Below are 14,837 nucleotides of genomic sequence, written 5' to 3'. Positions count from 1 at the left end.
TCACAGTGTTATCCAGCCAAATTTGATCAACAAATGCAGTTCCCCTGTGCCACAGCAATCTCAGATGAAGATGTTATTATGTGGAACTGAGCAAAGTGATAAAGACAGTGCAGAGAAAGAAAGGAGGGGTGCAGCTGGGCCGTTCTAACTGCCTTGGATGCATTTGTTGTGTGAGCGTGCTGAAAACCCTTTTTCTTCATTTTTTTTAAAAAAAGGTTTATTAAAAAAATAAAAGTCTGCTGTATCTGTATGTGTCTTCTTTTTCACAAACCTAAAAAATAAGACCTTCTCAGGAAATAGCATATATTAAAAAGGGAATTCCTGGTATTTATCTTCCACCAATTAATAATATATTTCTGTGATGAGTGCACGTACCACATTTGCAAACTGTTGCACATTTATGGCATGCCACACCCTTATTCTAAAAATTGTCTGGAGGGCAAAAATACACTTTACCTTATAACTCTGAGCAGACAGCCACACAGGACCCACTCCCCGCCCCCACAACAAGCTTCCACCTGGTTGCGACATGATGCATGCAACTGTGTCAGTATTTAAGTGCATTTCAAGCAAAAAATGTACACCAGGATTTTATTTTGCCAATAGCTTTCTACTGCCCTGCAGTTATTTTACATTATTTAATCCAAAATACCATCTTTTTGAATCCACCTTTCTTTTGCTTTTTAAATCTTTAATGGGAGCCGTTGGCAGTCCAGGGGTACAATTATTAGATATCTACAGAAAGAAATTGAAAAATTAATAATACTTTCCTGTTCTGTACTACATATAAAATTATCTAGTCTTAGTGGAATTCTATAGATTCAAGCAGGCACACCCCCACCCTCACCATGGTTTAAAAAATAAGATAAAAACCTTAGCCTGAATTAATACAGCCTACATTTAAATCTTTGCAGTCATCAGTTTTAAGTAAAGCTTGGGGGATACTGTATTATGTTTTCAACTCAGAAATTTATTTTAAATCATTTTTAATTAAAGGACATTTATTAAGGCAGCTTATGCTACCTACAGCCTAAAAGCCCAGGTAAAAGTCCCATAAACTAATCATACTAATGATATTAAAATTGTTTATTGCCTTTTTATGGGTTTTCCTACTTAAGTTACCATTTTTCACTACTATATGCAAAACGTGTGACATCATCCATATCAGTTTATTAGGGAGAGTGATATATGTTTTCATCTGACCTTTGTCTAAATAGCCCCTTAGCTGTGGCTGGGGAGGGGGAAGCCCCAGAGTAGTCTATCAGCAAGGGAGCCATATAAAAACAGCTACATCTATTAATGTTTGTTTTCCTTTCACTATTATTAAACTCAAAAGCCAAATCCAACTGGAAAAACGATGCCATTTGAGTTCCCTTGTCATCATGTGATAAGTATGAGAAATGTATGTGCAATAGCCAAATGGCCAATAGACAAAACACCCACTCCAAGTGACGTACTGTTTTCCATACAGCACAGACAAAATCAAAACAACGGAGCTGCTGCAAACAAAAACAAAATCACATTTCCCATAAGCATTCCAGACAGAGCAGTTGTTTTTTTACAGGAAAAGAAGCTGGGAAGGAAACCAGAATGAGAGAGACAGAGAGACAGACAGAGAGAGAGAGAGAGAGAGAGAGAGAGAGAGAGAGAGAGTGTCCATACCTCTCCTCCACAAGACAGAACTTTTAAGCAAGCAGGGTTTACACGTTTTGTTCTTAAACACACAACAGTTAACAGCTGCATATGTATTCAGTAATTTCAGCATCCTGCACCCAGACCAGTTAAAAAGATTCAACAACTGGGTCCAGTTTCAATCTGCTTTCTCTGGCATAATGCCAGTAGCCGCTTTGGTGACAAAACCCAGGTTTTACATCAGTATACATGAGGTCAGAACCTGGCCCCTCGATTTCAAACGAGAAGTGAAATCCAGCCCAAGGGACTGGTCCCATTCACAAAAAAACAGTAAGGTCGCAGGTTAGGGAGCAAAAGTGTGAGTTGGTTTTTGTGTGTTTTTTTTTGCAAAAAGTAACGGAATGGGAACAATTAGACTGGAAATTTCGGTGCTGTGTGTTTCAAATAGAATTTCAAAAAAGGAGAAACACTTCAAATTGCTCCTTTGGCCATCTGTAGTGTGCCCGGTTAAAAACTGCCACTTGAGAAAATGGGTCTGTGTTATCTTTTTAAAAAATAAATTAAAATAGTAATAATAGGACAGACTGCCGTTGGTGTAACTCCGTTAACATATCTGCCTCTGTAAAGTTATGGTATCTGTGCTTAGCTGAGATACCTGGCAATAAATTGTGGCAGCATGGCGAGTATCAACAGCTGCATTTTGCTATTTTAGCTGAGCAGCATAGAGTATCTCCATCAGAGTGAATTCTTGTCAGCTGCGCTCTTTGCTAACACAATTCCTATGTTTTGCCTGGCAGTAAATGGACGCTTCTGCCCCAGCATCATCTAAACAACTCTGTTAACATTTGCCCTCAAGCGTCTCTCTCTTTGTCCAGTCCCTGTCTTCTAACAGATGTCATCCAAGTCTAATCAAGCATAAAATGGTCATAAATATTTCTTTCTGGTAGATTTCACATTCGCATTTCATGCAGGGACATGATATTTTTCTGCTACCTCCAGGGAGTACCTAATGCAAAAACCAGTTACTTACATTCAAGGCTCATGTTCCTTTACTAAAATGCAGCACATGTTCTCAGTTCAGAGACATAAAACACAACACACACACACACACACACACACACACACACAAGACTTTATCTTCTTTTGTTTAACTGCCCCCCTTAAATGATGCACACCACAGTTTACACTAAGATATACCATCGCTTCCTGTTTAATGTGAAATCCCCAAAGCCGTAATATACTAGTCTTATGGAATTAAATGCAGTTGAAATACCTTAATTATTGCCCAAAAGAGATTTAGCTCCTAGATACTTAATTGAACTAACAAGCTATTTAACAAATGTGTGAGATAAGAAAGGCAGCTTTCTATTTTGGCTGATTTTATGCACAATTTTACAACCTACTTCATCATATTTAGTTAAAACAATAAAATGAACCTAGGGTATAAATTTGAGGTTCATGCCTATTTAGCAGATGAAAAAAGGAGAAAGATAAGTGTAAGACAACTGATTTCCAGCACTTAAACTTTAATCATTCATAGGGAAACTACGTAGGCTAATTAATTCTGTCTACTTAATGAAAGAAACCACAGCGAAATCATATTCCTTTCTGGCAAACTTCATAGTTAACATGTCAGAATGTAAAATAAAACCAACCTGAGATTATTTTCAAAGCCATATGTCTATTTGTTACTCTTTTCTACCCCCTCCACTGTTATGTTTGTCAAAACAGAAATCTTATACAGCTATTTAAAACAAACCACAAACGCTTAATGATACAGATCACAACAGCGAAGCTTCTCTTCGCTTCTCTTCTCCCCATCCCCCCACCTCCCCTTTCTCTGTTGAGCCTAATATTTGATTACTGTTAGTCAAATCAAGCTTTCAGGCAAATAATCTCCATTTTTTAAGTTAATGAGATGTGGTCATGTCGACAACAGCTTGCAGAAACTTTTGATTCCTGCAGGCTGTGCTGGCCTCTTCTACAGCAACTACTACTGTTTGAACGAGTCACATTTGCCAAAATGACTGATATAGACAAGTGCACATTTAAAAGAGACACTAATTAAAAAAATACCCACTGGTGTCAATTTAAATACCATGAGAATAAACTGTTATAGTAGCTTGGCTACCATCTCATGGCTTTCTCAGAGCACCTTTAATTTCAACTGAATGGAATTTTCATTGCAAATATACTCTTTGCATAAGAACACATTTTTCCCCTCCCCATCGTGGAGGAATTAAGGGTTTTGATATAATTAAACAAATTATGCTAATATTTGTTTCATATAAGCTATTAAGCAAGCCCCCCAGAACAAGTCCTAATTGAGAAAGCTCCAAAGAGCCATACTGCTGAGATAAGCAGCAAATTTATACTGTTGATTTTAGAGCACCCATTTACAACTTATTTCTTTATTGGAACTCTGTCCTTTCTATAAGACCCCCAGCTATATTATCACTGAAACAATTTTCATAACTCCTATTGGCCACAGTCAAATGTGCCCCACCCCACCAGTCCAAATGAATAGATAAGAGACCTGGAATGAACTTTTTCCAAATTCTTTTGACTTCTCAAAAGGTTTTCTCTTTTGGCAAGGAATTCAAACAGCACAGCTGTTCCGTAGCATAAGCTGATGCGATACCAAAAAGGGGGGAGGGAACGGTCGGTGCTGAGAGGGTTATATCCATTTAAGGGGTTAAATATGCAATTACCGCTGACTAAAACCAGAGAGACATATAGATAAACAGAAGAAATGAAGTCCCCAGGTTCCATTCAGAAGCCTTCATCACATTACTACCAGACAGAAAACTCTTTAAGTACCATTTTCAGATGTTAAATCATTGTTCTTGCAGCACATATTCTCGCTATTCCTGGGGGAACAATATCTGAAGACAGCGTGCTAACAAATGCAATCCAGTAAACAGGCATTTTCTCTCTTGTTGTTAGTACCTTTGTGTTCCAGCTCCCAGCTCTGTCATCCATGCCTTCTCTCTGCTTTGAAGTTAAAGTACTGAATGAGCGTTGTCATCTATTATCCAGAGTGTGCATGTAGATTATAAATAAGAAATAAAAGTGACTTTCAGTACACTGCTTTTGCATTAGCAAGTTGCCTTCTCTGTTACCTCCTCTGTCCTTCATACTGCACTACCAACATTATATTAGAATCCAACTTCATCTCCTGCAGACTGAAAGGAACACCCTAGGAAAAATATGTGCACAGCAGACACACAAGTTTTATTGCAACAAACAAATCCTGCCTTTTAAACAGGCCTTCAATTTAGCTTTAAATATAAATATTTAGGCCTTGTTTGCAAAGGTCCCTTGGGCCCATCTGAGACTGAAGTGGGTAGGGCTGGCTGAGAGGCGTAAGATGGGCCAAGGGAGAGTTGAGCTTGGGAAATGTAACAATTAACTGGGACTAAAATATGGGGCATGAGAGACAGCAGACAAGGAAAGGAGGACTAGGTTGAGGGATTCCAGGGCTTGCAGCACCACTGCTCACACGTATCAGAGCCGAAACTACCACTTTCATGTTAATTAAAGGACTCTTCAATTTGCATTCTCGGACTTTAAACAACAGAACTCTATTAGTCGCGCCGAAGTTTATTTGTTGGGGATAAATTATTATATGTATATATGATTGATCAACTATGTTTAAAATCTTGTTTATCTTATTTATATCAAGGCATATGGAATTATGCATTGCAAATTTAATGCACGGCACTGTTTCAGATTACTGAAACTAGCCAGATCAATGCTTTTCTCTATATATTAAGGCCAGCTCCTCAACGTTTTGTCACACGTTAGCGTGTGAAGGAACGTAATCCACAAGAGGAGAGGGGTTGGCTTGACCCATAATGGCTGAAGTCACCAGGCACCATTCTCCAGCCCCTTTTTTTTACACCTTTCAAAGTTAACAAGCCATCACCTAGTTACTAGTAACAAAATATGGAACCAAATTGTGGCATCAGCTCTAGTATTCTCATATGTTTTTTTCAGTCCACTAAAAAAAGTTCTCCTCTGCAATCAAGTTGCAAGAAAGAAAATTCCATCTAAACATGAGGAAGAACTTTCTGATGGAAAGAGCTGTTCAACAATGGAATGGTCTCCCTCAGAGGGTTGTGGACTCTCCTTCCTTGGGGGTTTTTAAGCAGAGGTTGGATGGCCATCTGTCATATATGATCTAGTTGAGATTCTTGCATTACAGGGGATCGGAATAGATGACCCTCAGTGTCCCTTTCAACTCTACAATTATATCAGTAGGACTTACAGGTGAATTGAAACATGGTATTAGTCATGTGGAAACTGTAGCTAATAGTCTGAATGTGTGAAACTGCTAACATCAGTAATGCCCTGCTATGCCACCACAGATTACTCCCCCTTATTGTCTCATACACCTCAGGGAGGTGGCAAGAGACAGTGACCTCTGATTACTCATTATGGGGTGATGGAAGCATTCAGCTTAAATATTTCGACTCGCCCTTATTTAATGAACATAGGATGAGGGTGTAAAGGTTGAATTAAGTACATCAGCACAAATGAAAGCTAAATGGCACATGTGAGAGTTAAACTGACATCTGTTTGGACTTGTTCTTGCCACTCACTAATGTCTGTCATTCAACTTCATTGCAGTAACACTGCGTCGGGAGTTTGGAATTCCTATTCATTTACTACACTAAATAATAATAATCCCAGAAAACAAGAGTTATTCTATTTCTTTGTTATACTTTGCCCTGACCCGCAAAATTTCAAACCAGCTATACTGTCCCAAGATTTACACACCTGTCTTCGAAGGACAAAAAGGGAGGACGTGGGGTTTATTCCAATTTACTCTCACAACAGCCCTGTGATACAGGTTGGGGTTAGGGATAATGACCTGCTGAAGGTCACCCTGTGAACATCATGGCTAAGTAACACTTCGTTTCCTCAGTCCATCTCTGACACTAAAAACATCTCACCAGAATAGCTCTCATGTGACTGGATTTTCTTGTTTAATGTTTTTCTACATGGCCACCTCTCCTGGTGTGCCTCACAGAGGACCTTTATGTGTCTATTCAGAAGTGTGACCCACTGTGTTCAATGGGGCTTAATCCCAGGTAAGTGGATGAAGGACTGCAGCCTTAGAAAATGACAAAATGGTTGATTTTCATGACGACTGATATGTATAATTTTTGTTTTCACTCCATGTAAGGCTTCCATGCTGATCTACATTGCCTTGTCTATGATACTGGGGAGGTTTCCACAGGCATGAACAAAATCAGATGTTCACATAAACAGTAGACCACTAAATGTCATAGCTGACAACAATTTGCAAATTAAAGAACGAAAACTAGATTTTCCTGCCTATGGAGAAAACTTTATATTTTCGCTTGTACTTTGTGAATCCTTTAGCATACCTGCAAGAGTACTCAGACACATCTCTAATAGTTTATGCCAAACAACTGTCTTTTCATTCGTAGACTAGCATTCTGGGTAGAAGAAAAACAGCTAGTTAACAAAACATTTGAAAGAATTAAAAGCATCCTCCTCTGTGAGCAAAGAAACATTGCTAATCACTGCTAAGCCTTCACAATCCAGTCTTCACACAAGTTAAAAGTAAAGAACTCTCTGTAAAGTAGCTTCAAAAGGTCTCTGCTAATCAGCAGAACTTGGTGAATAATTCTATGATAAAAATGGGTGTGTGTGTATTTCATTCTGTATTTTTCTTTCCTATTATGAAAGGAGTTCAAACGTACCATGCAATAGTGAATCCGTGTGTCAATCCTCATGCTTGTCAATCAATGACAGATATTCTGGATGACGTCAGTGGGACTTACACTAAGGTAAGTGTGCAGGATTGCAGCCTTGGGAAAGTGTTGTTTGGAAGTCCCAATGGAAGGATTTGGTTGTTACTGACCTTATTAGGAAAACATGCCTGTATATAATGCAAGTATCAGTGGCATCTGCTCCTTCATCTGAGTTTTAGCTTGCAGGGTTATTTCCCACCCTCATCCCATCAGTGTTTGATTTGCACACAATCAGCTCCAAAGAAGGATGCATTTTATTATAATTCAGGGTACAAATGGATGCTGCCTCTGCTGGATTGAGAGTGATTTTGTGGGTCTACATTCCCCGATACTGTAATTTCCAGATCAGAATACAGCAGAATAGTTCCAGAATTTTAAACAAACAGAATGTTAAGTTACATTTTAAATTACTGTTTGTTTTCTATTTATAAATAAGACAAATACAAAATGTAACAAGTTCACAATTTTCCAAAACCTAGATATTGTTTTTATTTTCATTTTTGTGAAAGGGTGTTTTACTGCAGAACAAATTTTTTTTGTTAAACTTCTGGTTTTTTTCTTAACTCATTAGCAGAGTGACGATGTGGGACAGCTTGTACATCACTGTGCAGGCTAGTAGTAACAGAGCACTGTATGGAAATGAAAGCAGCATCCTACCCCACTGCTAGCTACCCATCAGCAACACTAGCCATCAGGTAAGGGTGATGGGTTGTCTGCCTCCCACTCAGTGCCTAGTTAGTGCTGGATTAAATCCTATCCTAGCCCTGTATGTCACTGAGATTCAGGATCAGTGATTTGCATTTATATAGACCAGTGGTGGTCAAACTGGGCCCTCCGGCTGTTTTGGAACTACAATTCCCATCATCGCTGACCACTGGTCCTGTTAGCTAGAGATGATGGGAGTTGTAGTCCAAAAACAGCGGAGGGGCAAGTTTGGCCACCACCGATATAGACAGATAGCTTCTGAAAACTGAGAATGGTGCATGTGCAGAATCTCTTCTAATAACATTCTGAAATACAGGAGTTTCAACTAGAGTGAACCAAAGGGATACTGGAACCCCCCAAACCTTTATAATAATATATGTACCTCTCTATGCACATATTGCGGACGTGGGTGGCGCTGTGGGTTAAACCACAGAGCCTAGGGCTTGCTGATCAGAAGGTCAGTGGTTCGAATCCCCGCAACAGGGTGAGCTCCCGTTGCTTGGTCCCTGGTCCTGCCAACCTAGCAGTTTGAAAGTGCAAGTAGATAAATAGGTATCACTCTGGCGGGAAGATAAAGGGTGTTTCCGTGTGCTGCTCTGGTTCGCCAGAAGCGGCTTAGTCATGCTGGCCACATGACCCGGAAGATGTACGCCGGCTCCCTCGGCCAGTAAAGTGAGATGAGCACCCAACCCCAGAGTTGTCCGCAACTGGACCTAATGATCAGGGGTCCCTTTACCTTTTTATGCACATATTATAGGCAGGACAATCCTATGGTTCTACAACGCTGGCAGCCTCTACAACACTGGCATATCATAGTTGTCATCCAATGCTTTACAAGCAGAAAAGTCTAGAGCACAACAGCGGCTACATAAACAACAGTAGCAACACCAACAGGTTCTTGTAGTGACAGACTCCTTTGTAAACCACTGCGACCCACCAACCACAAGTTGCTTGTTGATGATGCTTCCACACTGGCCATGCAACAAAAGCAGTAATAATGCCCATACATTCTATGAGCTCATTCACCCAGTACATGCATGGCCATCCCACAAAATGACAACAGACCAACTAGAAGGGACTACAGATTCTTTCTTAGTGTGGACTTATATAGCAAAAAACATCCATAATTTCTCCACACATTGGTTTGAAAACCACAGCAACAACGAAAAGACGTATCCTGCAAACAACTCCCAATTGGGCAAGCAGACAACCTATCCCAGAAAGAGAATCGAGAAATGCCATTCCAATCAGAACAGGCAGATACATGATGGGGCCTTTGAAATCTCCCAGGGGTCTAGTCAATGGCAAACCAACTCCACTGCCTTCATGCAGGGCATCCAGGGGGTACAGCCATATGGGCAGTTACTGAAGGGTCCCAATGTGTGAGTAACTGAAAAGAGGTTGCTGGTGGAAACCCATCACTACACAGACATGACTACAATGCTACATATCCCCCCCTGTTGGAACAGCATTGCGCTCCACCATCATAAAAGTGTATGAGAACAAACCTATCCCATCCAGTAAGTCAATGACCCTTAGGCAAAGGTTTTAAAAAATACTCAAAATAAACAAACAACTCCATAGCCACCAAATTTTGGGCAAGTTAGGAAACCCAGCTTGATGAAAGTTGTGGTGGTAACAAAGTACAACACACTACGGGCTCCTTCAGACAGACCTAGAGTGCAGCCTTGTATATACTTACTAGGGAATTAGCCCCATCGACAGCAGTGGAAGTCACCTCTGAGTAAGTACGTACAGAATTGTGGTCTAAGGGCTGTATTCAACTGCACCCCCCGCCCGGAAAAAAACCTACATTGCCCTTAAAGGGTTAGGGGACGGTTTGGAAGAGTTGGGAAAGTGGTGTTAGGTCTTCAGGGGTTTGTGAGACTATATGAACACTGCCTTTCTTCCCTGGTCTGCTGAAGGGAGCATCCACTTGATTTAAGAGAGGGACAGAACTGGATCTAACCATGTGCCCCTGTATTTCAAACCCTTACAGTGACTTACATATTATTCAAAGACTCCTAGCTGAACATCTGAATTGCCTCCAATGGGAAGCACTGTAGGTGAAGGTTATGTGAAAGCTTTGCCTGTGCTACCTGATCTTCTGTTTTACACATAAATACGTCAGCTGACACTGCAGCCACTGAGTGATAAACAAGTATGTATGTGAGCAAGCCCTCATGACTGAAAAAGATGTGACTTGGAAAGAAAAGGAAAAGGAAAAGAAAAGAAAAGAAAAATCACCTGAAGACACCCATAATACATAAATATATATATTTCGCTATTCAACCAGGTTATGAATATTTTTAGTATTTCTTAAAACAGAGAATCATAATGGCTTCAAAATGCACAAAGTAGTGCCACAGATGGTAATGCTCAAATTACATTTACAACGTGAAGCCTGAAAAAAATAATTCTATTTTTGTACGTTTTAATTGACAAGAAATATTTGGTTTACCTGGGCCGTGAAGCATGAAAATGAGCAAGTGTGAATCAAGTTTAAATTTAAAAGCAGTGTGAAATGAGCTATTCATAAGGGCTTCACAATTTACAATTTACAGAGGGAATACTATTTTCTTTTACAGAAACAGAATTTTATGGTTTCTAGTACATATACGCTGACTTACCAAGTGAAGCTGTTCTGAGTGGCGAATAGTCAGGCAGACTCAGCTGTCCAGTGGATGGCTGAATAGACTACTGGAATGTTATGTTCACAGACAAAATTAATTTAATTTAGCTCAACTTGGAGCTTAAGCTTTGAAGTTGTCCCACATAGCTATTTGAGCAAAAGCAGCTTCAGGAGGGGAGAAATGGAGTGGAGTGGCAGAGAAAGCAAGGGGTGCTTAATTCTTCCGCTACAGCTCTGCCTCCCCAACCACTGCTACTGCCCTAGGGTTCCTAAGTTGTATGTAAGGATCCATCAGTCTCAGAGCCACCCACAGCACATCTGTAGTATAGGGCAATAATAACTAATGTTGACTTTCTTATCTTAATGTACAGTATACACCAAATGTTTTGAATATACAATATAAATACTAGTTAGCTTCTCTTAAGCACTGCACCGATTCGTCAGTATATGATTCTCAGGAACACAAATGATTTGAAACAACAAAACGTGATATAAAATATTAAAAATACAGCAGCAGTAGACATTAAAACCCAACACAGCTATAAAGTGAATGCTAAAAAGCAATTATAAAACAAGGCCTGGGTGCACTAAAGAAAAGTATTTACTTGGTCCTGAAACAAGATCAACATCAGTGCTGCACAAGTTTCTCTTAGGATAGCATACTAAGTGCAAGTTTCCATGATTGATAAAGCCCTCTCTCTCCAGTCACGACCTACCTAACTTCAGATGGAGCAGAGACTCAGAGAAGCACCACTCATGATGAACAATGGGTTTTGGGAGACCTAGGCAGAAAAATGGGCCATTCAAGCAGGCAGGACCCGGAGTCATTTAGGGCTTTATAGCTAATGAGAGCTGGACCATAAAGAAGGCTGATCGCCGAAGAATTGATGCTTTTGAATTATGGTGCTGGAGGAGACTCTTGAGAGTCCCATGGACAGCAAGAGGATCAAACCTATCCATTCTGAAGGAAATCAGCCCTTGAGTGCTCATGGGAAAGACAGATCCTGAATCTGAGGCTCTAATACTTTGGCCACCTCATGAGAAGAGAAGACTCCCTGGAAAACACCCTGATGTTGGGGAAAGATTGCGGGTACAAGGAGAAGGGGATGACAGAGGACGAGATGGTTGGACAGTGTTCTCGAAGCTATGAACATGAGTTTGACCAAACTGTGGGAGGCAGTGGAAGACAGGAGTGCCTGGCGTGCTCTGGTCCATGGGGTCACGAAGAGTCGGACACGACTAAATGACTAAATAACAACAACAAGCTAATGAACAGCGTTTTGAATTGTCTGTGGAAACAGTCCAGCAGCCAGTTTAAGTACTGCCTGGATACATTCTATGTAGCTGGTCCCTGTTAGAAGCCTAGCAGCTGAATTGTATATTAACTGAAGTATCCAGTCTTCAAGGCAGCCCCACATACAATGCATCTGAGAATTTACCAGGGCTTAGATGAAACTCTCCATAGGGGGAAGTGTGGTGGTGTTCACCTAACCTTTGTACTACACCAACCTTAATGCTGCTTTGCTTCTCCCAGTAATCTGCAACATGACTAACAAGAGGTCAAGGGAGCAACACAGCTCCCCACCCACCCACCCACGAAGTCCACTGCCCGGTTATACTATAGCAGGTATGGGGAAACTCAGAAATTGGCCCAAGAAAGTATGGCCAATGCAAGTATGGCCAAGCAAGTAAGGCCAAGGGGAGTTTTAGTTCAGCAACAAGTAGATGGCCACAGGTTCCCGAACTCTGACCTGTAATTTCCATATGACGTGGAAAATGATCTCCTGTAATTATTTAAGATCAAACTGAGCAAACCATTCTGTAATAATATATTTGATGTAACTTAAAAGTATCCCTTCAGTTAACCTAGCTTACATTCATGGGTGCTCTTTTATGGGTGTAACCTATGCTGGGCAGTATCTTTAAATCATTCTTATTTTCATGAGAAAGATGATTGGAAAATGTATATTTTTAAAAAAGGGAAGTGTGGGGGAGGGGAGAATATGCCTATGAAAATGTAGCATAGAAAAAAAACCTACAAACCCCTGCACTTTCACCTATTATCAGGAACTTCAAATATAATAAATACTGACAAGCTTTCTTTCACTTCTCTAATACCATCATATTTTCCTTTAATGGTTTAAATTAACTCTTTAAAAGTTTTCACAGTTGTTTTTCTTTCTTTTTAAAGTGGAAATGCATCCTTTGAAAATATTAAATACATGGCTCCAAACATGTGAACACACCTTATACCTACACAGATAAAAATACAAAATGAAAACTCTGACTGTAGCCTCAAGCCTTGATAGTGTCAATGTAGTACAAAGAAGATAAAAGGGCATATATATATTTTTAAAAATCTACCTAATGGACTGTGTTTTTTACTGAAATAAACCAGAGGTCTTGAAAACAAAAAAAGACAAAAACAGTATCTACCTTAATGCGATTTTTAATTTCTGTCGTTGTGCTGCTTTTATATTTCTAAGTTCTCTGAGACAGAATCTCTCCTGAGAAGCAAAAGACATTTTACACACATTTTTCTATCTACTGAAAGAGGTATATTGTGCCCTTCAGTGAACATAAAATTGATATTATCATGTCTTAGTTTATATACCACTACTTAACCTTCAGATTAAAAGTTATTAGATTTGAATGACTAAAAAGATATCATGTTACCTTCCATTCAACGTCGAGTGATCAGAAAACTTGAGGGGTAAAGGCAAGAGCAGTAAGACTGCTTTGCTGGTACAATTCCCCATCCACTTCCATGTACCTGTGTTGCCCAAAGGCATGGAAGGGTCTGCTTTGCAAGCGCATAACTGGAAACAATGATGGAAGGAACAAATTCCTTTCTGTTGTCAAAGTGGGTAATGGTTCCCTCTCAAATTATTCACTACCGGAAAAACAATCCCACTCATGAAAACCCAACAATAAAAATATACTCTAGAGCCAGCCCTGAAGAATGTATGGGGAGAGAAGATTCCTTCACATCATCAACAACCATTTCAGTCACAAGGAAAAGTTAGCGAGTGAAAACTGGTCCTCCAAGTTACTTAATCTGCCCATAAAAGGGGTGAGTGGAAGGTGATTATTCCACCCCCTTCTCTCCCCTAAAGTTCAGGCAAACCTAAAGAATGGGGTGGGCTGTGGGGGAAGGGAGAGATCATGGAAAATCAGAGAGAGGCACCTTTTCTGACCATAAATTCTGACGGGAGAGTTCTTTCAAGGGGTAATGCCTAGGGTAGGAGATGGTGTGAAAGTCACCTTCCACTCACCTCCTTCAGTGGGCATATATTTGGATCCAGCCCTAAGTCTCTGACTGCCCTCACCTCCAGCAAATAATCCCCAGTTTTAACTATGACTTTGCTGTGTCTTTGGCCTCATTTAATACACCAAAAACTTTATCTCCTCCCTACACAATTTGGCAGTGGCTGGGTATGACAATATATCATGTATCTTGTGAATTAACTTCTTTATTCAAATATATTCTGCAACTTGAATGTCACCTCTGCAACATTCATGCACATAGAATCCAGATAGTGCTCCTTTTTTTTGGACAAATTTATCCACAGAATGTCCCTGAAATCTATGAATGGGACAGTGTTAAATATTGAACATTACATTCAGTAGGACTTATGACATGTGCAATGTGTACACACACACTTACTTCCAGCCTTAAAGTTATGGAAAAGTAAGAGTATGCCAGATTATTCATTATTACTTTAGGGGTGTGTCAATGAAACATCATGCACACAACTTCATTTGTATTGTTCTGAACTAAACCATGAGTACACATATTAAGGCAGATATTTAACTTAAGTTTTCAAAACAATATGAGTGACTCTTCATAACTACATCAAGCTGCAGTTCAAACACAAAACGATGAAAGAAACAGTTTCCTACATGAAGTGTTATTTCTCTGCGTAAACTTTCATCTTGTTCCTCTATGCACTACTTGCATATGTAACTATTCTATGTTGTCATAAAAACACTCGTCTCCTAACCATTTTATCAAGCAATCTGAACACTACCTAAAATATATATACTCCAGGGAAATGATAAGATTTACATCAGGGGTAGGC

At 39.8% G+C, this 14,837-nt stretch overlaps 1 protein-coding gene across 23 annotated transcripts in view; it reads right to left on the bottom strand.

The window, feature by feature from the left end:
- Positions 1 to 14,837, bottom strand: part of FOXP1 (forkhead box P1) — a 526,973-nt gene that overhangs the window by 214,349 nt on the left and 297,787 nt on the right. The window contains exon 2 of one of the 23 annotated variants that reach the window (XM_028719405.2): positions 4,582 to 4,660. The exons of the other annotated variants lie outside the window; for them this stretch is intronic. Coding sequence (XP_028575238.2) covers positions 4,582 to 4,614 — 33 coding nt within the window. The 5' untranslated portion in view covers positions 4,615 to 4,660. The remainder of the gene's footprint in view (positions 1 to 4,581; positions 4,661 to 14,837) is intronic. 23 annotated transcript variants of the gene reach the window in all.

Source organism: Podarcis muralis, chromosome 2, assembly GCF_964188315.1.
Source record: "Podarcis muralis chromosome 2, rPodMur119.hap1.1, whole genome shotgun sequence".
In the NCBI taxonomy this organism is placed as follows: domain Eukaryota; kingdom Metazoa; phylum Chordata; class Lepidosauria; order Squamata; family Lacertidae; genus Podarcis; species Podarcis muralis.
The sequence above is the reverse complement of the archived record's forward strand: the minus strand, read 5'-3'. Positions and strand labels throughout refer to the sequence as shown.